Source organism: Arvicola amphibius, chromosome 7 (assembly GCF_903992535.2).
Source record: "Arvicola amphibius chromosome 7, mArvAmp1.2, whole genome shotgun sequence".
NCBI classification, from domain to species: domain Eukaryota; kingdom Metazoa; phylum Chordata; class Mammalia; order Rodentia; family Cricetidae; genus Arvicola; species Arvicola amphibius.
In genome coordinates this window covers 107,402,757-107,427,336 of record NC_052053.1, presented here as the reverse complement: position 1 = coordinate 107,427,336, position 24,580 = coordinate 107,402,757, and the positions used below count along the sequence as shown (strand labels likewise).

The window sequence follows — 24,580 nt, the reverse complement described above, 5'->3', positions numbered from 1 at the left end:
ATTAACTTATTGAATTTCTCTATTTCTTTATCTTTCTGTGTGTTCAGCCGTGGATACATCTGGGATCCTTTGGAATACCTTCCCCTTTCCACTCAGCTCTAGGGAATGCTCCTAATATTGCTGAGCGACAGGACCCCCTCAGATCCCACCATCAGACTCAGCTTCTTCTTTGGCTTCCTCTGCTCCTAGTTTCTGTACTAGGAAAGATTCCTTTTGCTATTCCTACTGTGTGGGAGTCTCTTTCTTAGCTAAGAATTAATGCAATGAGTCGGGGGCCAGAGACTATAGATGGAGTAAGGAAGCCCAAAGCTGAACATTTTTGAGCCGTGGTTTTTGCCTCTAAAATTGCTTGGCTTTCTGAATAAACTTTCTGTTTAAGTCTGTCCATTTGTGGGTTTTTTAAATTTATTTATTTTATATGCATTGGTGTTTTGCCATGGTGTCAGGTCTCCTGGAACTGGAATTGTAGACAGTTGTGAGCTGCCCTGTGGGTGCTGGGAATTGAACCCAGGCCCTCTGGAAGAGCAGCCGGTGCTCTTAATCTCCTGAGCCACCTGTACAGCCCCTGTTTGTGTTTTAAATGCTCAGAGTTGTCGCCCATGTCATAAAATGGTAGCCGTTGCTGAGTTTCTCATCTGTGTCTTGACTGGTTTGATCCGTCAGCCTAAGCAGTATCCGAGATGAGCTGAAGGACCGTGGGTAAGCTGAGATGCTGCCTTAAATCAGATTCAGACACTTAGTTAACCAGGACATTGAGGACTGGGACACTATTTTTAGTTTTTTTTCCTTTTAACTTTTAACAGTTAAATTACAATTTACACATTACAAAGCATAAAACTCTTTTAAATGTGCAGCCCAGTGCATATACTGTTACACCCATGTAACCATTGCCCAACGTAAGATACTAATTTACTTTCTGAGGAGAAAGACCCTTGGTGACGCTTCGTGACAGTAATCCGTTGTCCTCTGCTCCTGCCACAGGAGTGATGTGATGCGTTCTTCTCAGCATCTGGCCCGTGAAATTGACACAACAGTGTTTGTTTTCATCAGTGTGGCCGTGCCCCATTTAGCTGCTCACTCACTGCAGCTGACGGATGGCGTGTCATTTGACGTTCCAGACTACTATGAAGGAAGCTGCTGTGAGCATTTCGGGATAGCCCCACAAACACAGGCGCATACTTGTCAGAGTAGATGTGTGAATCGCAGACCACCACGGCGAGACAGCGAGCGCCCTGGGCAGGAACTGCCAGGCGGATTCATGGCAATCGATTTTGTACCTATCAACCTGTTTGTTTCTCTGTTTGTTTTTGTTTTTGAGACAGGGCTTCACAAAGTAGGCCAGGGTGGCCTGGAAAAAGCTATGTAGACCAGGCTAGCCTCGATCCCACAGAGATCTGCCAACCTCTGCATTCCAAGTGCTGGAGCTAAAGGCGTGGGCCGCCATGCCCAGACATATCAATTTTCATATTGTTTCTTTCCCTTAACTGCATTCTGATGGAACTAAGGAAAACTTGTTTTAACTGTCACCCCTTGAATTAGTTTCCTACTGGTATGCTATGTAGTTTTAATAATAATTTCTATGTAATGGGATAGTTATGCAGAGCAGATACGACATTGAAATAACCTCATTAAAAGCTTAGATTGCAGCAAGGTTCTGCTTGTAACCATAGACATCTTGGTTTTCCTCAAGCAGCCAACAGTTTCCTGATTTACCCTTGCCACCTGGTTTCTGCTCGTATGCATTTTGGAGCATCAAACCTGCCTCCCAGGCGGGTTTTACTGTCTTCTGGGCAATATCTAGTGAAGGGCTACCTTCCTGATTAGGGAACTTGAAATTGATTTTGGTCGTGCAGAGTGCTAGACTGTTACCTTCGCAGCACTTGATTTCTAAAATCTGATGAAAATTGAAAACGTATCAATGTGGGTATCAGCAACATAAATGGAAATGAAAAGTAAAACTCTACTGTAGATCTGCTGTGTGATGTCTCGTTCACACACACACACACACACACACACACACACACACACACACGCTCAATGTGTCCTTTGGATTTTTTAAGCACACGCAATCCAGGACATACAGCATAAGCACTGAGGAAACTCCTTCTGCCTCTTTGCTGTCATTTTGCCCGGTAAAGGGCGTATCCGTGCTGCTGTGCGTGTGGCGCGTACAGGATGGGGAAAGGCGTACCAGATCTGTCATGGTGAGGAACATGAGGTGACACTGGAGTCTCCACGGAGGGAAATACCTTTGGAGAACGGACTGAAAGACTGCAGGCGGACTCACGGCGTGTCTTACGGATCGTACCTGGCATTTTTAAAGTGCCTCTTCCTACTGTCACCCTCCATATTTTCCTTTCCTCTAATTGCTGTCTAATAGAATTAAGCAAAAGCTGCCTTCAGGCGGTGCCGGGGGTCAGTTTTCCCACGTACCTCCTGCTGTGGAGATCGGTGGCTTTAAAACTTGACTGTCCACTAGGATTGTTGGGGGAGGGGCTTGGTGAATGAATGCTCAGCTCTTTGAGCTTCACCCATGGAGACACTGATGTAGGTCTAGGGCAGGACACAAGAATTTTGATTTAGCAAAATTCCTCAGCAGGGACCAGATGGCTGAAGTCCTAAGCAGACAGAAGAGCCTGTGGCCCAGCCCCACTCTCCTGCGCTGCACACTTCCTGAGGCTGTTGACACCAGGGACCTTGTCTGAACCGTCTACTCCCTGGCTTTCTTTGCAGTCTTTGGCACGATTCTTAGTCTGTTGTTCATGATTTGGTTTGTTTTCCTCATACATGAAGAGGGGCTGGCTGTTGTATGCCTCATGTGGGAACATGGCAAGGATTTAAAGACACTCTGTATATAGAGCACGTTAGCGTCTGTCCTCGGAGTCATCGTTATGGAGTGAGTTGTCGTTATGGAGTGGCGTTGCCCTCGTCTGGTCCCTTGTGCTGTTCGTTCATTTCTTTAGGGCGCTCTGCCACTGAGAGTAGAATAGAAAGTCTGGACATGGTGCAGGCCCAGAAGATTCCTTCCTCCAGGGAACATAGGTCGTCTGCCATGCCGAGGCTCCCCTCCAGCAAGCCCTGGGACCTCAGGAAGGATGGGGTACCCTGGAGCCTTGCCCACTGCTAGAAGAACAGGTCAGAGTACCCAGAACCCCTTTACCCACAGCTGAGAAGGGTGATTTTGATGTTTACATAGTTGGATGTAACAAATTAATTGTAGTTAAAAAAAAATGTTTATCAGTGCCCATCCCCAGCAGTGAGAGTTTTTCCCCTCTCAGGTATAGGTGACTTCATATTGGCTTTCTGCATGTGGAATCAATTTAATGTTTTAATCATTTTGAATATCCATGAATTGTATTAACAGGGGCTATTTTAAATCATCTTAATCATCAAATGAATATAAAACATAGAAACTTAAACAATAAAATTATGGTGAATATAAGAGGCAGAAAGTTTTTAGGGTGGCAGAAATCACAGAGCCAGTGGCTTATGCCTCCCTTCCTGCGGCAAAGCGAACAATTCTTTCTTTCCAGAGAATAGTTCAAATATCCTTGCATGGTAACACACCATTGGCACAGCGAGGATCAAACCCCCTCCCGCTTCAAAGTTCCATATGGAGGGTATTTTTAGGTAAAGCCCACGCTGTCAAGAGCGTAGTGCTTCTAAAGTTCCCATTGCCCCTGAAGACGAGAAGAATTACCAAACTTCACAGTCAGCCATGTGGCTTTATAAAGACTCTGCTCTGCACACACCCAAGCCTGGAGATTGCTTTCACAGCAGGTAACCCTTTCAAGCCACATCCTTATTTAATTATAGTTTTTAAACAAGCACACTGTACTTACTTGATGATTGTTAGAGCGCTTTAGCAGAAGGCTCCAGATACTTGATTTAAGTAGCGGGACAGTATTAACTAGATGGGATGCCTGGAAGAGAGGCAGGGCCTTATTTAGTCAAGAGTCACCACATACTTTATTTTACAAATGTTGGGTTTGGAATTTGGAATTTGGCTGCTTCTTTGTCCCATTTCACCCTGGCTGCTCCATATCCAGCCAAGCCAACCAAAGTTTAAACAGCCAAGCTAAGGGTTAAAAGTGCCCCAGAACAGTGTGACATTTTAAGTATGCCTCGAGTTTATGGAGCTCGGTGTAAGTTAGCTGTCAGTGTGGCCCTTTTTCCTCCTCACTGCCGGTCTGTTCAGGCTTCTTTGCGGCAGTATAGTTACAGCATGAAATACAAATTCAGTGTTTACAGTGAGTGTCGGAAATAAATCGAACTTCTCTAGGACACAAGTCCTAGGGTCTTCTCGGTGGTGAGGTGAACTTGCACCGGGTGCTGGGACTGGAGAGACAGCTCTGAAGCTAGATGCACCGGCTGCTCCTCCAGAAGGCCCAGGGGAGAGCTCATCAGGCCTCGGAGGGCACTCTACTCATGGGTACACAGACCCATTCAGGCAAGCATCTATGCATATAAAATAAGTGTTTACAATATTGCTGGATAGCACGTTTATACGCGAGAGTGTCCATGGGGGTAACTGAGGGGGCGGTCTCTAGGGGACCACAGTGGAGATGCCCTGGAGCTCGCTGGGAATCGAATCCTGCATATAAAGGGACACTACCTGTGACAGCTCATCTTTATTGTCACCATGACAGGATCTAGAAACTTCACAGCATGGCTGTGAGGGAGTCTCTGGGTCAGGTTCCCAGATACAGGAAGATACTTCCTAAATGTGGGTGACCACCCATGCCCTGGGATCCCAGACCGAGTAACAGCATTCCCTTCTCTGCTGACTGGGTGCCGTGTGACCCACCACACCATACCCCCACCCTCCCACAGCAATGGAATGGAGCTCCTTGTAAGCCAGAACGCAGTGCGTCTTTCCTCGGTTGCCCAGGATGCGCCTTTCCTCCTCAGCTGCTTGTCAACTATTTTGTCACAGTGGCAAAAAGTCCCTAAAGCCACCACAGCTTTCTTCAGTCCCTGGGGCTTGGAGAAGCCAACAGGTCCCTGTGGCCTTCAGTGTCTTCTGCCCTTTCCAGTGGGACTTTGCATATTTTCATTTTCTTAATTTTAGTCCTGTATAAAAACATGATTGGTGTCATCATGACCGTACGTAGATCAGAATCACCAAGGTTGTGTTGCACGTTTCAACCCGTATGCAGCCTTTGACACATGTAAGTTGTGAGGGCCTGCCTTTGTCACTAGTCGCTTACATGACTGAACAGTTTCGTTTTTTACTTCTGTGAGGTGAAGAGATGGAGCTGGGTCGTCTCTTGGGTGACTCTGGGTGCAGTGAGCCTGACTCTGGACACTCACGGCGCTGAAAGCATCAAATCTGTGTCTGGGGGCTGGGGATCTGACTCACCGGGTTAAAAGCGCTTGCTGCGCAAACTCGAGGACCTGGATTTGAGTCCCCAGAACCCAGTGAAAAGCCTGACTCAGCAGCTCAAGCAGGGAGATGGGAGGTGGAGAAGTAGACACAGAGAGAGGACCACTAGCAAAGAGACCCTCAGACAAGGTGAAAGGCGAGGACTGACACCCAAGGTTGCCCCCCCCCACACACACACACACACTTCACAAATACAAATACATGGATACAGACACACACACACCCAAGTGATGCCTTCTCAATTAGTAATAGCTCATCCTCAGAATGGTAGTGTGATTGAGTTATGCTAAGACTCAGAAAGGGAAAATAAGTAATAAAAGTGATTGATTAAAATAAATAAAATCTGGCAGGCTGTCATTGTGCAGTAGGTGAATACTTTGCATAGACCTTTAAGAAGAAAACTTCCTTGAACAAAGATGCCCCGCGGTAACGTTTCTCGTGGGAAGATAGACAAATGGCTGATGGGTGTCCACCAAGGAACTCTGCCTCGGCATCAAGAAAACAAATTGAAACTTGCAGCTGTTAAAATGACTGCCACCAGACAGAGTCCCGAGGACGTGGGGAAGAGGAGCCTGTGTCATCTGTGATCAGAATGTAAAGCAGCGTGACCCTTGTGGCAACTAGCATGTGGTTCCTCGAAACGTTAAATATAGCATGAGTCTGTGATCTCGGAGGTCCATTCCTGGGTATCCAGAGGAAATGAGGTCACCGTGGTGGAAATGCACCTGCACTCTGACAGTCCCTAGCCTTGTGCAGGGCAGTCAGCTGTGCCCACTGATGACTGAAGAGACCAAGTGCAGTCCATCCACACAGGCTGAAGTAATAAGCCACACCAGGAGGGAGAGCTTGTCGTTTACAACAATATGGCTAATTCCGGAGAATATTATACTAAATGTCATAAGCCAGGCACAGACTGCATGGTCTCATTTGTGTGGAATCCAGAAAAGGCTATCTCATAGACACAGAGTGTAAGGCAGTTACTGTAGGTACCAGGGCCGGAAGTAGTCAAGGCGGGGAGGTGTTGGTCAAAGGATCCAGCGTTTCAGCTGCAGGATGAATTAGTTCAGGAAACCTATGTAGAATGACAATTGTAAGTAGTCTTGCGCTGACTGAGAGTAGATCTTAAATACACACCAAAAAAAAAAAAATAGGTATGTGAAGCAATGTATTGGGATAATCCATTCTGTAGGGTATACATATACCAAAACATTGAATACTATGTAAAAGCATATCCATGAAAGTAAGAAAATATGTTGAGAGAGAGAGAGAATATACTTGCCAAATAAATGCCTGTAGTGGAGCGAGCTCTTCTAAGGGACCCTCTGAAGGTCCCATTTTCCCTACAGATCTGAGAACTTGATCCGTGTGTCCTAAGGTTTATGAGTCCTGTGAAAGATTGTGCTGGTTGCTCTGTTAGCGCTGTAAAAAGTGATCTGTGACAACGGCTGACACACAGCCACAGGCGGCAGTGATAAGCCAGCGGTGCTGGTGTGAGCAGGTCCTGTTGGAAAGCGGCTGATTGTCTCAAGTGTCTTTTCTCTTCCCTCCTACAGGTTAAAATTCTCTGTCACGAGTTGCTGGTCCAGGTGTGTGACCTGCTCAGGTTAAAGGATTGTCACCTCTTTGGTCTCAGTGTTATACAAAGTAAGTCTCAATTCATTCTGTTCAGCCAAGCGTCCCCAAGGAAATAACATTTTAAAGCCTAAAGCCATCATGCTGTGTAAACTGATTGTCAGATACCCATCAACTAATCTTCATTCTTAGTCTGGTATTTATTTTCCAATATCAGCATGATGTACCTTTTACATGATTCAGGATTTTTATTATATTTATTACATTTTGAACTTAATAACGATTCATTTTTAAGAATCTTAGATGCTTATATATCTGTTCCTTATTTTGTTTTGTTTTAGTGAACCAAGTTTGATTTTTGTTTAGTTTTCTTGTACACAGACCAGCTGTAGCTAGAAGGAAAGTAGATGTTTTTGTCAGTTATCATTACAATCTATAATAACTATAAGTGATAATGGCTTGTAAAATTACAAAAATTTTGAGCTCAGTAAGGCTGCCTTTCTTCTGTTTAGATTCCTGGTTAGCAGTGTAACAGATGATTCATTGAATTTTATTTTCTGGTTTTCTTTGTGCTCTTCTCTTTTTCTGGTCAGGCTGTGTGACTTTGAAACACAGTCATTTTCTTCCTCCATTACATGAGAAATTTGATTTCATAAACGCATTGCCGTCTCATGTGCCTTACTTAGCTCTAGGCTCTTGGGACCGCCTGCATCCGTTTGATAAAAGCTGTCCCGTGTCAGTTTGTATTTGGAAATTCCTCTGCGTTCGTTTTCTAAATTCCAGAGTCTTTTAGCATCTCTGCTCATCTTTTTCAAGGAGATTTACTTGTATTTAATTATGCTTTCTATGTTTATGTGGATAATATTTTACTTGAATCAGTTTAAATCTAAAGGATTATGATAGCTTGAGAATCTGGTCTGTGCTGTGAATATTCACATCTGCCGAGTTCGAGAACGTATTGTGGTCAACAGATAAAGCCAGCTCCCTTCCTCTGAATGGGAACTGTGCTCAGCTGTCTAGGAACATGGAATGGAGACTACAGAGGGCCCTGCAAAAGCCATTGACTCCCTGCTTTGCTTCTGTAGTGGTCAATGCAATGAAAACAGGAAGGCTAAGCTCCATCCATCACTGTCTGTGCAGACCTCCGTCATCTTTCTAGGAAGGGTCTAAACAGCGCTTCTCAACCTTCCTAGTACTGTGACCCTTTAATACAGTCCCTCATGTTTGGTGACTCCAATCATAAAATTACTTGGTTGCTATTTCATAACTGTCATTTTGCTATTGATATGAATTTTAATGTTAAGTATCTGTGTTTTCTGATGGTCTTGGCAGCCCCCCCATGTTAGACCCCCCCCCCCAAAGGGGTCGCAGCCTGTGGGTTGAGAACCGCTGGTCTAGAAGCAGTAAGATGCCTTGCAGACTCCAAGCGGCTCTTCCTGTGGTCTGCTCAAGGCTAATTCTTCCTTTTGCACCTGTGGCCAGACTTGACCTCTGTGGTTCTACAAGTTGGTCCAAGAAAACCAGTTCCTAGCTTCCTTCTGTTTCCAAGGGGAGCATTTGAGATGCTCTGTAGAAGAGAGTTTGCAGTGTGGTGAAAGCGTCGGAACAGCAGCCGGGTGACCCAGCTCGGATTCTGGCTCTACCGCTGGCTAGCAGCGAACCTGCAGACAGGCTTCCTCATTGTCAAGTTGTTTCACATCAGATAGAAATTGGAAGTGTGCTTGAGAATTTGTCTCACAGGTTTTGTTTGATTGGTGTGGTTTTGGATTCCCAGCCCAGTTGAGCAGGAAGTCTAGAGAGTTCCAGAAAGCCAGGCACATGCAGGCACAGCAGGCACAGCTTCCCCACTGTCAGCCCCAACCCTGGTGTGGTGACCAGTGAACCCACCTCATCTGCCCCCAGTTTCACTCTGGGTGTTTGTATCCCATGGCTTTGCACGGATGTATGGCCTGTGGTTGCCGTGTGCAGGATGACGTCACTGCCCCAAGCCACTCGCACCATTATAGATTCTCAGCTGAAATTCTCCTTGTCAGCTGAATGGTTGGAAAGAATGTAATTCAGACATTGGCATTTTCAAATCCAGCCATTCTAACACTCTTCTCGAAAGCCATCTGAGCATGAGGAATCCTAATGTCATCCCAGTTCTGCAACTTTCATTTTAAAATAATTTCGAACTTCCAGCAATGTAAGAAGACGATAGAGATGTCCTCAGGTGTTAACGCCAGAGCACATGTCTTCTCCATCTGTGATCTACCTGTTTCCCATCTTTCCAACATCTCTTACTTAACCGTGCTGGGAACTTCATTGTCAGGAAGTAGGCACGCTGATGCCGAGGAGCCTGGAAATAGCCATCATAGTCCAGGGACAATGGACTATCAGGGACGATGATAGCCTGGCTCAGGTCTGCTCTTCAGCTGTTCCATCGCCCCTCCTTGTCAGCTTTGCTTTTTCTTTTAAGAGAAGAGACAAGTTACTTTGTGTAATGTCTTTTAATTTGAATTTGGTTCATGTTTCTTCATAATTAATTCAGGTTATGCATGATTTGGGTGGGAATATCAGATAAATGATAAAGAGCCCATCTCAGTATACAGTATATGAGACACACAATAGTTATTTATGCCTTAATGGTAATGTTAGCTTTTGGCAAAAATTTCTCCACATGCGTTCCTTGGTATTCATGAGCTCATATTAACCCTTATTATAATCTAGTTCCGTGAGATTCTTCCTACCCCTTCTTCTTTCCCTTGGACAGTGTGAAACCTGGGTCATTTGCTCAGACATTTAGGATTGTTCCATAAAGGATGCTGCAGAGGCACAGATACTAGAGCAGGTAATAGGGAGGGGACACCGATCTGCTCTCATTGGATACCAGTTTCCCTGTGTTCAGATACCCAGAGTTCTTAAGCCAGACAGAGCTGGTCACATTGGCAAGTGATAGACACATAAAGGTAATTTTAAAATATGCACATGCTCATGAACTCAGAGAATATGGCAGCATACACAGGGCTTGTGCAAATAAATCTAAGCCAAATGGAGTCTCAGCCCCAAGAGGGGGAAGTGGTTCCCATGCCTAACCAAGAAGCCATCTCTAATTAACAACCACTCACAGAAGAGAAATTAGTTTGTCCTGTGGAGTCTCACTGGGGATACAAACCACACTCAAGGGCAGGCCCCATTCCTGGCAGCAGATGGCCAGCACAAGAGAAACCCAGTGCACAAAATGGACTCAATGGTATTTTTGTAGACATTTTGCCTCCTAGTGCTTTGTTTGGGCCTTTTTTTTTTTTTAAATCTTAACTTGTCTTTTGTTTGTATCTTACAGTTTCTGATTTTATATTTTTATGGGTTTTGTGTCTGTGTTTCTTGTGTTTTTTTCTTTGTTTTGGTTTGCTTTATTTGCCTGTTTGTTTTCTAAAGAGAGAAGGCATGGAGTTGGCTGAGAGGGGAGGTGGGAAGGATGTGGAAGGGAATGGGAGAGAGGAAACCATGATCTGAATATATTGTCTAAAAAATGATTTTCGACAATATGTAAAATGAAAATATGCATGAGCTACTCTGAGCAGTCTCACTTGGGTCATCATTTTGCTGCTTCTGTCAGGGGCTCCAGCCACACACAGATCAGTCATGTTCAATCAGTAAAAAACGAGAGGCAAGGCGGCAGCACTCACTGACCTGCTAATTGGGTTAAGCAGCACCTCCTTTTCCTCTTTGGGACATCTCATCCCTTCTTTCATGTTAAGAGGACTGAAGAGCCCATTTATAGCCAGAGTAGCATTACTGTCCTAATGGCATCTTCCAGCTTGTTTGTTAGGCTCACTCATCTCTCACAAGTTCCAGTGGGCATATTTCTGTTCACTCTAACAGCAAGTCACCCCCTTGAGGGATTGTTTGGTGTTGACTCTTGGTTTTTGCAGAACTTTTCTGATAGGATAGATCCCAAAGGCAGATCCAGTAGTGGTTTGTCATTCTGGCAAGCTCGGAGAATAGATGTTTTTAAAGCCATCTCTTCTCAAAGCAGGTGTCATGCCCACCCTTGGAAGTGAGCCACCATCAGCGTTTAGTGTCTCACAGAGGTTGGTCTGGTGCTGCTGCTGCTGCTGGATCAGTGTTTTGCATCTGTGAGAAGAGTTTCCTGTACACCGAACCAAAGTGTATTTTCTAAGATGTGTGTCCACGGGAGTGGGAGCTAGATGTTGTCTACAGATTCTGGAAGCTAAGCACAGGGAGCCTTAGAAGCCACAGTTCTAAGCATTGCATGCTGTAGAATCTTGAGTTCTCTGTTGCAGAAGCAAGAGAATTCATAACCGCATTAATGTCTAGCTATACACCTTGGGTTTTTTGTGTCTTGAGTCTTCCTGGTTGACATTCTATTCGTAGATCATGAGGCTGTATTTTTGAACTGTCATTTTACATATTTTTTCTTTGAAACAGATTTTTTTCTCTTTAGCATCTTGTCTTTTTTTCTTTTTTAATGTGCAGATAATGAACATGTATATATGGAGTTGTCACAAAAACTTTATAAGTATTGTCCAAAAGAATGGAAAAAAGAGGCCAGCAAGGTACGACAATACGAAGTCACTTGGGTGAGATTACATTTATGCGCAAAATTCTTTTTATTCTTTAAAGCTGTTTATTTTAGCTGTCACGATAGGAAAAGGTCTTCAGCAGCAGTTTCTCCAGTGGGGAATGAGGAAAGGAAAGGGAGTCTAGGTGCGGGGATGTCTTGTGGCTCGGGTGTGAATAGCTGACAGCGTAAACCAATAGGTGGTAATGTCTCGGTAATTTTGGGGTAATGTCTGGGGTGAAAAGCATGAGACAGTATTTGCTTTTCTCTTTGACAGTGTTGTCAAAACTTGCCAGAGTCTTTAGTAATTTTAAATTTGCTGTCTTAGAGTTCTTGCATTCGGGCCTTTGTTGTTTTAGTGTGCTGGCGTCTTTATGTAGTAAACATCAGTTCCATTTGAGCGAGGGAGCGGGCACAGGGGGAGCTGTGTGGTTTCCCCATCACCCTGGTGAGTCAGGAATGAAATCACATTTCTAATCCAGATTCTCCCGTAGCAGTGGAGGATTCTTGGGCTGCACTGGAAGGCGGACTTCAAAGCCAGCCACAGAGTAAAACACACTCCAACGTTTAAGTAAACAAGCAGCATATTAGAATGTGGTGTGTGGAATGTTGAGGGAACAAGAGAGCACTTGTAATAGGGAGCAAATGGTCACCACAGGGGACAGAGCTGGGCCAGAAGCCGGATCTCAGCTAGAAATTTCCATGGCGTTTATTTTTATCTTCCCTTATGTTCCCATTGGCATCACCACGGATGAGAACCCAAAGAGGGAGGGCGCCCCGTTTCGCCTTGTAACTTTCTGGTTGGACGTGGACCTGGTGTCTGCATGGGACAACAGTGCCTACTCCAAGCTCCACATTCCAAGCGTATAAAACCTCTCTGTGTGGGGGAGTGGGCTTTGCCAGTGATACCAGTGTGATTGCCTTCGAGGCAATAGCTACACACAGCTCACTGCCCGTGTCTCCGTCTTAGGGCATCGACCAGTTCGGGCCTCCCATGATCATCCATTTCCGGGTGCAGTACTACGTGGAGAATGGAAAGCTGATCAGGTATGAAGACGAAGCACTCATGAGCCCGGGCCTTGGTCTCCTCCGCAGCACGTTTTCCTCACACACGCATCATGGTGTTCTTTGCTTTCTTCTCCCGCCGGAATGTAAAGTCTACAACAGCAGCAGTCCGTTCGTTCGTCTGTTCGCTTGCTGTCTTTGCACATTCGTGTATTCTCGGGGCCTGAACACAGGGTACATTTGTTGCCGAACAAGTGTTTGTGGGCTAAATAAATCATAGACTGAAGGTGACGATGTTAATGTCACTGGCTCACATTTCCACTCACAGTCCCCAAGACGGAACTGTCACTGTTGTAAAAAGAGACTCATTAAATATGAGTCTATTCCGTTTGTTTGTTTGTTTGTTTGGGGGTTTTGAGATATGGTTTTTCTGTATAGCCCTGGCTGTCCTAGAACTCACTATGTAGACCAGGCTGGCCTCAAACTCACAGAGATCCACCTGCCTCTGCCTCCTGAGTGCCACCACCGCCTGGCAATTACATTCTTTTCCAGGCGGGACAGGGCCACAAACTCTCAAGCCACTGAGTTTTAGGGGTCAGCTTGGTTTTCACTTGAGGTCTTGTTTGCACTCTTAGCCGGTAGTTCAGAGTGAACCTCCAGGCGCTTCCTGTGGAATTCGAGGGAACACTCTGAGGGGCAGGGAACAGGGTTCTTCTTCTCAGAGGTATATGTGTGATCTATACCATGATGTTTTGGTGTGGGATTCAATGCTAGAGAACGTGAAGAGATCACATATTTGGCCGACAGAAACCACAGAAATAAGAACTTGTTTCCCTTTACCTTGAAGGATGCTGGGCCAATGTAATGTGAAAAATTAGCACTTAATTTTTTTCTATTATTATCAGCTGCAAAGGAAGAGTAAGAAGTACTAATACCCAGACTATTTATAGAGGCTAAAAATCTCACTAGTTTGACTGTTGTATGATGTGCTCACCCACTTTACCTAGTTATATGGAATGCCCTGCAAGGAAGGAAAATATATTACTTGGCCACTAATAAACCCCACAGGGCTAATGAATGTTAACCCTTTACTTCTGTGTGCCCCTACCCCCACTATTAACCCCAAAGATGGGAGGAGAAAGACCACGGACCCAAATCATCCTGACCAAATTAGTTAAAGCAAGCTTTTTTATCCGTCTACACGGGCTGCCTTCCCTAAGTCAGAGTTTGAGGGCTCAGCATTGGATGTGAAGAAGACAAGGCTTCTATAGCTCAGGGTAGGGGGTTTCCAAATGGGGGATTTGTAGGCAAAATAGGCGGGGTTACAGGAGCAGAACGTAAGCATAGCAAATTAGTCCTGACGGCCACCTGAAACAATAACACAATAACACGGTTGCAAGGTGGGCATAACAAGGTAGTCATGACAACAGGCAGTCATAGGTGGCCCTACAACCTTTTGAAACAAAGGTAGGGTAGTAAGTTGGTTATAAACAACTTTTTAGAACAAAGACATGATCGCCATTCCTGGAGCAGGCAGCACAGAACCATTTGTAGTTAAGGATACAGGTGGGGCATAGCCCACCCCGTCTCTGAGAGATAGAGGTTTAGTCATCAACAGGAATGAGCCTAGTTTGTCCTTACTAGAAGATGGAGGCGGGCTGGGTTCCCACCACCAACAGCATGTAGTCAGTGTCATAAAAGGCAGCACTAAAAGGTGCCCTGTCCGCGGGAAAGGAATGCCATAGGTGCTTTCTTCCTAAGCTCTTTATTCTTAGCCTTGGTCTTAGTTAAAATAGACCGTTATGCTTCTGTTACCTGCTGATGAGCTGTGACCTCAGGAAAGCAGTCTGAAGTAGGGAGACCAGCGACCTCGCTTGAGGGCGTGCGTGTCTGTGATCACTTTCCGTAACTGCAAAGCTATCCTATCTGCAGAGTTGACTGGACGCCCTGTGACCCACCCACCCCTGCCACCACTACGGCCAGCACTTTCCACTCGTCCCAGCCGAGACTGAGTTTATTTCTGGCTGGAGTGGATTACAGAGCATGCGCTGTTGGTATTTCCTCTTGGGGGAAGCATCATGGTTGTCATGACGTGCCTGGTAAAACACTCTGTAAGACAGCATCCTCTTCCTGTAACACAGGGCAGGTGTAAGGGAAGCTCTGGTCCGTTCTTCCTCAGCCACAGGAGAGTAACAGACCACTAGTGTGTGGTGTTCGCCAACAAGCATTTTAAAGAGCTGTAGAGCATTTGGAGCAATCCAAAGAGCATCAGTCAGGCTTGTTCCCATTGAGTGGTGTGCACAGCGTTGGTGCGCAGGGGAAGAATAGACATTAAGCAGACTGCCAGTGCCCAGCTTCCAGCACGGCCACTGTGTTCTGGGATGTACTTGCCTTACTGGAGTGGAGTTCCTCAGACTTCCCTTTCTTTGAACAAATCAAAGGCTGTGGGCCTTAGAGTGTGTTTTGGCATCTGACTCCTGCAGCCTCCTGAGGTGGTGATCTGGACCCAGCTTGGGCCTTCCGCCCTTGGTTACGTGGGTACGTCTGCCAGCAGATGCAGAGTGAGATTTTGGTTCTGTTGACATGTTTGTGCCATTCCCCCAGAACACAACGGCTGTTTTCCTGTGTTCTAGTGACCGAGTTGCACGATATTATTACTACTGGCACCTGAGGAAACAAGTCCTGCACTCGCAGTGCGTGCTCCGAGAGGAGGCCTACTTCCTGCTGGCGGCCTTCGCGCTGCAGGCTGATCTCGGGAACTTCAAAAGGAATAAGCACCGTGAAAAGTACTTTGAGCCGGAGGCTTACTTCCCGGCATGGGTAGGTACTGTCTGGATTCACCGTCCACACATTCAGGTGCACCACCTTCTTTAAGAGATGAACCTGCGGGTTCTGGGGACAGTAAACTGCTCAATGCCCAAGTACAGGAGCTTGGTACACTGCAGGTCTTTCCCAGTCTGCTCATAGCTGAGGAGGCTCACCGGCCAGTCTAGATGCAGGAGACCGCAAGTGTCCACAGCCCCCGGTTGGATGTGCGTGGCGGTGGCATTCACGATCCTCCTGCTGACATGAATTTTCTCCCTTTGAGGAAAAAATGGTGGCTTCTCAAGAGATGAGGTCATTCACAGTTTTAATGGTCTGAGAAAAGAAATCTAAATCAACTTTTGGCTCTGCCCTCTGTGTCCTTCCCTGCCAGGTGAGGAGCCACCCGCTTCTGTCGGTGAGAAGGTAGATGTAGGTCAACAGGCTCCCTAGCCTGTTGGGTTGCCATTCTTCCCGCAGGCCACCCTGGCTCTCTCTTCCGAGTCCTCCGCTCTGGCTCAGGCTCACTTTCCTGCAGTAGATAGTGTTCACAGAACAGTGGGTCACCTGTAGTAGACAAAGCAGAGCCACCTGGCTTGCTTCCTGTCTCGGGAAAGCCTGAAAAAGCGAAAGATAGGCCAAGTGTTTTTGATTTTTTTCAGCTTCTTCCTTCCCGTGTGCATGCCTTGGTCCATCTCTGCCTGCCTGCTTCCGCTCAGCCATGCACATTGCCTGATTTAGCAGACACTTTTCTCTCTGCTGAGTTTTTCTACTGCACGTGGCACTTGGCCATTTACACCAGGGAGATTTCATCCTGATCACTGCTTTTCATGACTACCGTCACAATATGCAGGTGACCCCTAAATATGTTTACACAGTGCTGTTACATAGCTGTGCAGTCCTAAGTACCGCAGACTCAGAGCACCCCGGATCATGCTCCTTTCCACCAACTCCACAGAAGTAGCCGACCTCCATATTCCTGGTATAGAGTGCTGGACGTTGCCATTGGCCCAGTTGCCCCGAACCTGGCTGGCATCACATGGACTCTGCTTGGTGCTCGGCTTCCTTCCACCGTGTCCCACCCAGCAACAGCAGCATCCTCTGACATGGCCACTCCATCACCTGCCACCCTGTTTAGTCCCGAATCTTCTTGTTACTGTTATTTCCCGTCCATGTCCATTGCATCTCCCTTCAGGGGTCCCTCCAGCACACGGGCTGGCACTAACCTTGCTTCCATGTTTCCCAGCTTGCACCTGAGAGAATCCAGCCTGCAGCAACTCCCCAATTCCCTGTGGTGGGAAGTCCCGGCTCACAAATGTCTGGCTCCCACTGCCCCCTCCAGCTCTTCTTAGCTGCTTGTTCTGCACCTTAAACTATGTGTTCTAGTGTCACCCAGCCAGTGGCTTACCTGAATGTCTGCCTGGCATCACCCAGCCAGTGGCTTACCTGAATGTCTGCCTGGCATCACCCAGCCAGTGGCTTACCTGAATGTCTGCCTGGCATCACACAGCCAGTGGCTTACCTGAATGTCTGCCTGGCATCACCCAGCCAGTGACTTACCTGAATGTCTGCCTGGCATCACACAGCCAGTGGCTTACCTGAATGTCTGCCTGGCATCACCCAGCCAGTGGCTTACCTGAATGTCTGCACCATTACTGTGATGTTTCACACCTTGGGCCTCTCCTCTTTTTGTGTGTGTGTTGTGTGTGTGTGTGTGTGTGTGTGTGTGTGTGTTTAGTTGACTGACTGGCTGGTGGTTTTGTGTTTTGTGACAGGCTTTCACTGTGTGACCTGGCTTTCCTGGACCTCTCCATGTAAACCAAGCTGGTTTGGCACTCACTGAAATCCTCCTGCCTCTTCCTCCTGAGTGCTGGCGTTAAAAACCTGTCTACGCAGCACCACACCCAGCAGTGGCCTCTCTTCTAGTTCCTTTAGCGTGTGAAGCCACTCCCCTTGTGTCAGCCGCCTGACTCCTGACCCTTGGAAATCGGTTCCTGCGGGGCGGGTGTTCCTGCTGGGGTGTCCAGTAGTGTGCCTCGCGTTCCTGCTGGTCCCCAGATAACCTGTTCACTGCTTGTCCCAACAACTGTAGTACTTCTTCAGATATTTTAAGGGACTAGGATGACTATAGCCGGGTCTGTTTTCAATTGACATTCAGTGTTTGGTTATCGGAGAGAAAGTGTGAGATGCGGCACCTCTTGCTGTTGGTGGCAGGGTTTGCAGTCGCTGCTGTCATCAGATACCCGAGCTTGGTCACTTGAGTCCATGTTTCCAGATGGTGTGCCATAGCCTCAGTGGCCAGGACACCAGCGTTCCTCTCCTCGAGGACATCCGGATCATCCACAAATATTCAAATAGTGTCTTCATGTGTTTGGGACCTGGCAGAGACAAGCTTGGTCACAGGCGATCTTCACACAGAAGGAGCCAGAGAGGAAAGACTGTGACTCCAGCAAAACTTGATAATGGCCCTATCATGTATAATTTGTTGTTGTTTTGAGACAGGGTTTCTCTGTGTAGCCCAGGCTGTCCTCAGATCCACCTGTCTCTGCCTCCCGAGTGCTGGGGTTAAAGGTGTGCCATATAAAATTCTTTATGAGATATTCAAAGTGAGAAGCAAATACCATACCTGAAAAGCCACGTTAAAGCTAGAAACTCAGAAGTATTTTCACTCCTGTTTGAAGCCCTGCCTTTTGCTCACATTGCCACCACCTTTTCGTATTTTCTGACCCGTGTGAAATCAGGGCATTCTCGGCATCTATTGGCCTGCAGCTGCTGGGTCCTGTGTGCCTTTAACACCATCGGAATCTGAGCCTCAACAAATCACAGTGAACATTGAGTTGAAACAGTTTCCTCACACATTTTCAAGTAGAGTTCCGGCCTCTTGTGTGAAAACCAGAAGTGTTCCAAAGAATCCTGCCTGCTCCTTTACCTTCCCCAGACTCACGTTTACAGTCTCGTGTTCCGTGTGTGTGTGTGTGTGTGAGAGAGAGAGAGAGAGAGAGAGAGAGAGAGAGAGAGAGAGAGAGAGAGAGAGAGAGACCATGGGAGTGAGCGGGAGCCAGAGCCTGCAGATGTTCTGACATAGGCGTTTTTTATGGTACGCACCATTTTGGGAATATAATCCATGAAGTGTATGAAGTTACACCAGATTGTGTGGGATTTTTTTCCCCGCTTTGGTAATTGTTAAAACAAGGAGAAATTGTTTTTCCCATTGGGATTTTTCTTCTACCAAATGTACTTGTAGCTTATAATGTTAGCCAGTTCCACCCAGCAGCGTAACAAGACAGTGGAAAGGGGATAAAATTAGAGTTTTCTAGTGGAAATCAGCCAGTTTATGTGGCCTGTTTTAGTTTCTCATCCTTTTGTCATTTGTGGGGGCCGGTGTTCCAACAGGTTGTTTCCAAGAGGGGAAAGGAGTACATCCTGAAGCACATTCCGAACATGCACAAAGACCAGTTTGCACTGACAGCCTCAGAGGCGCATCTGAAATACATCAAAGAGGCCGTCCGACTGGACGATGTTGCCATCCATTACTACAGGCTGTACAAGGTAGGAAAGTCTAAGGCCCCGCCCCTGGGATGAACTCACCTGAGCACTGCACAGTGGTAGAAAGAGCTTCTCTTGGCTTGCCCTTGGCTTCCACAGGTCAGGCCAGAGGCCATCTTGATCCAGCCTGGAAGGAAGATGGAGGATTCCTTAAATGTTTCTAACAGTGCAGTAACAGATGGCTGTAGATCGTGAATCTGCCTCTTCAGTGCTTGTTCTGTAGTTGTTTTTAATGCCCTTTGTTTACATTATTTATTATTATTTTATGTGCATTGGTGTTTAGCTGGCATGTAAGTCTGTAGGAGGGTGTTGGGTCCAGAAGTTGTGAGCTGCCACGTGGGTGTTGGTGTAATGGTAAAAATAAAACAGCCCCATTCCCCGAGGGGTAACAGTGGGCAGTAGTCCATGAGGAGCAGTGGGTCCCAGGCAGGGAGCTGCATGGTGGGTGAGAGACAGACGGATAGGCACACCATGCAGAGAAAGTGGGTATTTATTTAGTGGGTTATGGAGGGGAAAGGGAAAATGAGAAAGAGGAGAGGAGGGGGAGGGAGAGAGAGAGGAGAGGAGAAGAGAAACTGATGGAAAAGGAAGGAGCTCAGGCTGGAAGATCTGCTTGCCTCTGAGGATTGGGGGTAGGGGGGGGCTGTCTCTTAAAGGGACGGGACAGACCGTTACAGTTGGGAATTGAACCCAAGGCTCCAAAAGAGGAGTCAATGTTCTTAACCACTGAGCCATCTCTGCAGCCCCTATTCCGTAGTTCTCTTTCTGCTTTGAAGAGTAACCCTTGCAACCCACTTGGTGGGTATTATTTAGCCTTCATTCATCTCCGTTGAGGTCCTTTAATTGCAGGAATGTCCCCACAGCAGCCAGTGCAGACAGAGCCCTGTATTCCTCATTGTTTAGTTCAGTCCCCCACCACTCTGCAAGAAGTGTGTGCTCATTTTATAGGCCAGGAAACTTGAGGCTTAAGGAAGTTAAATAATTCACTAAGGCTGCAAAACCAAGCGGCAGACTGTGGATTCAGCCGGGCTCCTCGGTGGCAGTGTGTGTAAGTCAAGCACTGCCACACTCGGGTGCCTTAGTCTCCTTTGCAGCCCGTGTATCCCTAGCCCTGGTTTTCTGTCCTGATATGGACCACACAGTCACAGAGCATTGAGGGAGGAGTGCTCTGCCAGCTTCAGCACCTTCAGCGTTCTCTCCCTGCCCCCCCCCATCTTCCCTATCCTTACAAGTGCTACTTTGATTAGAACTGGATTCTCCTATGTACTCAAGGTGTTTTTATAAGCCCAGTGGGATGAAGTTGTTAAAATATGGTCAGTAGGTCTTAACTGCGAGGTTGAACACAGTTTGGCTCTTTACTGTGTGACCCTAGGCAAGCATTTAACATCTCTGTGCTGCAGATGTCCCATGGCTTAAAGGATCACTAGAACATACCTACCCCTTAGGACTGCAGCCTAAAAGAATTGATGAGGGAGCCATGCTTAAAACAGTGTCTGTCACATGTCAAGCATGATGTTCAGCGAGCTATTTCGTTGATGTATTTGCTGTCCCTACCACATCCTTTGTGATGAGATCAGTATAACTGAAGCATTGTGTGTGCGCACGCACACGGAGGAGGGTGTTTGGTCGTATTGCTGGGTAGTCTTCCCAGCTGCTTGCAAACCTCAGCACATTTCTCCCTCCTTTGCTCTGGCTCTCAGAGTTGACACCTCACCATCCTAGAGAGGCCCATAGAGTTAGTTCCCTACGATCTGTCTAAGTTCCTAAAGGACTGACTCGCTTTTCCTAAGAGGTATTTTTGTGACACCCCACTTTACAGGAGACAATTCCAGTAAGTGGCATTTGGGACAATCTGTTCCTATTTTGAAGTGCATTAGAGATTCAAATGATATGTTGGACAGACTGTGGTCTTGGAATGAGGTATCAGGTAGAGGCCCTGGGGATCCGGGGCAGCTGTACTGGCCATAGGCCATCTGTTGAGTAAGGATGACTCTATGGCCTATGAAGGCCATGCAGTAACGGGCTTGAAATAGCAAGGTGGCACACCTATGACATTAGCAAGTGTTTAGAAATTGACCATTGCTTTTGTCTTATTTGCTGGGGAAATTTGCTAGTTTAAAGAAGCTTGATAAGAAATTAGTCTTTCAGTAAAATTGATATATACAACTTAATCTTTTGAGGGTGCATGGGGGCAATTTGCTTAGTATATGGTTCTACGTTGTGTAGAAAATGCCTTGCCTGCTTTAAAAAGAGACTCACCAGAGCTGTAACTGAAGAGGGTGAAGGATATACTACTACCTGATAGACACCTCCCATCTGGAAAGTTCAAATGGCAGCCATTAAATCTGCTTCATCAGGGGTCACTTATAGAAGGGAGAAGGCTGAATGGGGAGCATTCCTAAGGAAACCGTCTGGTGCCTGTTTTCCCCATGCACTTCTCAGGCACGCACGCAGTATTGCTTTGGACCCAATCTTATTTCAGAAGCACAGGCACAGCCTGGGGAGAGAAACCGACCTGAGGTTGTGTGCTCATGGAGCAGGCCCTGTTGAGCCTGACCCTGCAGGTGCCTTTCTTGACATAAAAATTGATTAACTGGGAAGAAGTAATCCAACCTAGTAACAGGTCAGTTTTTTCTCTCTATTTCAGGCAAGAACATCATTTCTAATATTTCTTCCTGTGTTCCTGAGAAAACTGGCCTTAAGCTTAATAAAGATCTAGGGGCTGAAGAGATGGCTTAGTTGTTTGGGGTACTTGCTGCTCTTTCAGAGGACCTGGATTAGATGCCCACCACCCACAGAGTGGCTCACAAGCATTCATAACGTCAGTTCCAGGGCATCCAACATCCTCTTTCAGCTTCTGCCAGCCCACAGCACATACGCACACATGGACAAAATACTCATGCATGTAAAATAAATCTAAAAATATTTTTAAACTTGAAGATTTGATAATATTCATTTATTGTTTTTGAGATAACTTGTAAAGAAAATATTAGTAACTTTTAAAGCTTCATGGCTTACTCATTACATTAAAGCTTTGCCAATCTGAGCACATTTTATAATTGTAGTATTGTTTTTCTTACAGTTAAAATGGCTTCAGTTTTACATTCTATACATACACACATAATAGTAGAGTGTGCATCGGCACGTATCTGCAGATGAACAATATAAATCTTCTGTGGGTGAGCCATGTTTGGTCACTTGTCTCTCCTTTTGGCTTCAGGGCTAGGGAGCTGGGAGAGTTACCCGATTTGAAACCTGTAAACCTGTGGAATCATCTTATACTATAGCTAGACCCCTGCATCAGTAGTGTAGTCCAACAGTGAGTGAGCACAGAGAGGAAGGAGACAGTCATCAAAAGTGGGGAGGCAGCAGGAAATGCCTTGCTGTCCGAGCTCTTGGTGACAGAGTATTTAGTCTCAGAAGTGGATGTTGTGTGTACAGTGCTGAACACTAAGACCTGGAAACCTAAGGAGTCGGAAATAAAGAGAATAATTGGTTTAATAAATACTCAAGATTTTAAGTCTTGCAGGCAACCAAGGTTGTGAACGATTTGAGCATTTATTTTAAGAAAACAAAAAACCTAATTCTGAAAAGTATCTTTTTGTTTCTTCATTTACTCAGTTGTTTATTATACAAGGAAAAACAGTTTTTCATAAAATTTTGTTCCCCCAGGATAAAAGGGAAGTTGAAGCTTCACTGGCCCTGGGATTGACCATGCGGGGAATACAGATTTTTCAGGTTTGTCAGGGGGAGGGGGAGGAGTATCAAATGGTGGTGGTCTTACTACAGGGAATGCTTGTGCCAGCCTGCCAGGCTCAGCCCTCATCTCCTTTGTCGGAATGAGGTGGGTGGTGGAAGTCGTGGATAGAGCGGCCCACCCCTCTTGACAGTAGTCGTCCCCCTTAACAGAAAATGCAGGGCGCAAGACGGGCCCAGTCTCTGCACTCCAGGGCCTCACTACCCAAACTTTGCTCCTCGGGTCTCATGGACCCTAGCATAGAAAACTCCTACCCGATGATTCCGTGTCTTTTACAGTTTTCTGATACACGATGTCCCATGAGTGGGTGGGAACCGTCTCCCTCCGCTGGTGGGAGCTTTAGCTTTACAGGGGAAGAAGTAGCTCTCTTTGAGGAAGATAGAAAGATGTCTTATCTTTGATCCAGGAAAGTATCTGGAAGTCTCATTGGTTGCCCAGTCTCTGAGTCTTTTGGACTTCCTATTTAGATTCAGGGGTTAGACCAAAGGGGAAATTGCCAAGGACCAGTGACTCAGTCCACAGGAGCCGATCTTTTTAATTACTGTCTGCCTTTCTCCACAAAGGGTTGAGGACTTTCAGATCTTAATTACTGAATCCTTGTTTACTATGAAATGAGTCAGCAGCTTTAGGATATCTGTTGTTTCCCCTTAACTCCTTGTGAGCTGACATTCTTTGCCCACAGAATCTAGAAGAAGAGAAACAGTTGCTGTACGATTTCCCCTGGACGAATGTCGGGAAGTTGGTATTTGTGGTAAGTATAAAGTAACTAAGAAAAAGCGGTGGAAAGGAGAAAAAGAAGAATGGTTGTTTTTGAGAATCTGAGTGTTTCATTTTGAAAAATATTGTGTCCAAGAGCAAAAGTCGTCAGGTTTTTTTTTTTTTAAATGGGGTCAGGGATGGTTGGTTGTTTTGTTTTCTTTTTAATCTAAGCTAAATGGGTGAAATTTAAACTGGGTGAAATGACTCCGCATGGAGGGCTCACAGCCAGATTTAACAACCTGAGTAGACTCCCTTGGACCCACCAGGTGGATGGAGAGGGCCTGACACAGGCTGTCCTCTCGCCGGCCCCAGAAACACTCAGTGGCTAGTGCCCCTCACAACATACACAAAATAACTGTTTAAGCGGTTTTCCAAAAGTAAAAAAGCTGAGAGCAATTTGCTTTCTTAAGTATTCTTGAAACCAGAGTTACTTATATCAGAAGCAAATTAGAACCAAAGATTTTCATCTGCGAGTCCAGTTCCTGCCACACCACCGTGAGTAACTTGGGCTGCAGCAAGGAAGTAAAGGAGAAAATAGAAGTTAGTCCACCACATGGAATTGTATTTCAAACCCCACAGTAGAGGAGTTGTCGGCACGTGGAGTAAATGGCTCAGCGTGTAGACTATTGGCCTAGGAAGTCCAGAATGCAACGTGAAATCAACAAAGGTGTTTCCATGAATGCCAGACCACTTAACCTTCGCCGTTCCCAGTGGTCCGCCATAAGCAATGGGGGTAGCAGTAAGGACTGACATAGGGTCTGTGAGAACAAAGTCGACTCTTCACGGTGTCCCTCTCTACCAGCCATGTTCACTGTGTGGTAGCATTCCAAGTATTACAAGAATTATCATTATGTGTGTCTATATGGCAGTCACAAGTACCCATAATCCTCCTGAGTTCTGGAGCAATCGAGAAAAGTAGACCAGGAAACGCTGTAAAAGATGTGTGGCCACGCATTCCTCTCTGCCAACCAGAAGGTTGTGCAGACAGAGGCCATCTTACCTGTTGGAGCGGAACACTGGCCCGCGCAGCCCTGCCAGTCAGGCCTGACTCTGCATTGCCTTAATTCCTTGAGCACCGACTTCTCTGGCCTCACTCACGCTAAGTAGAATTTGCTCTGCCCCTGCCTCACTGTGCTCTCATGGTCTGGCCCTTTTTAAGTCTCTTTAGGGTTCTCTGACCGTGACCCCT

The 24,580-nt window shown here is 46.3% G+C and overlaps 1 protein-coding gene across 4 annotated transcripts in view; it reads left to right on the top strand.

The window, feature by feature from the left end:
* Frmd6 (FERM domain containing 6) overlaps nt 1–24,580 on the top strand; it is a 72,581-nt gene that overhangs the window by 34,851 nt on the left and 13,150 nt on the right. For 3 of the 4 annotated variants that reach the window (XM_038337902.1, XM_038337900.1, XM_038337901.1), the window contains exons 3-9: nt 6,940–7,030; nt 11,438–11,541; nt 12,493–12,569; nt 15,161–15,347; nt 18,723–18,878; nt 22,548–22,613; nt 23,315–23,383. In XM_038337902.1, coding sequence (XP_038193830.1) covers nt 6,940–7,030; nt 11,438–11,541; nt 12,493–12,569; nt 15,161–15,347; nt 18,723–18,878; nt 22,548–22,613; nt 23,315–23,383 — 750 coding nt within the window. The remainder of the gene's footprint in view (nt 1–6,939; nt 7,031–11,437; nt 11,542–12,492; nt 12,570–15,160; nt 15,348–18,722; nt 18,879–22,547; nt 22,614–23,314; nt 23,384–24,580) is intronic. The other variant, XM_038337903.1, reaches the window with a different exon arrangement.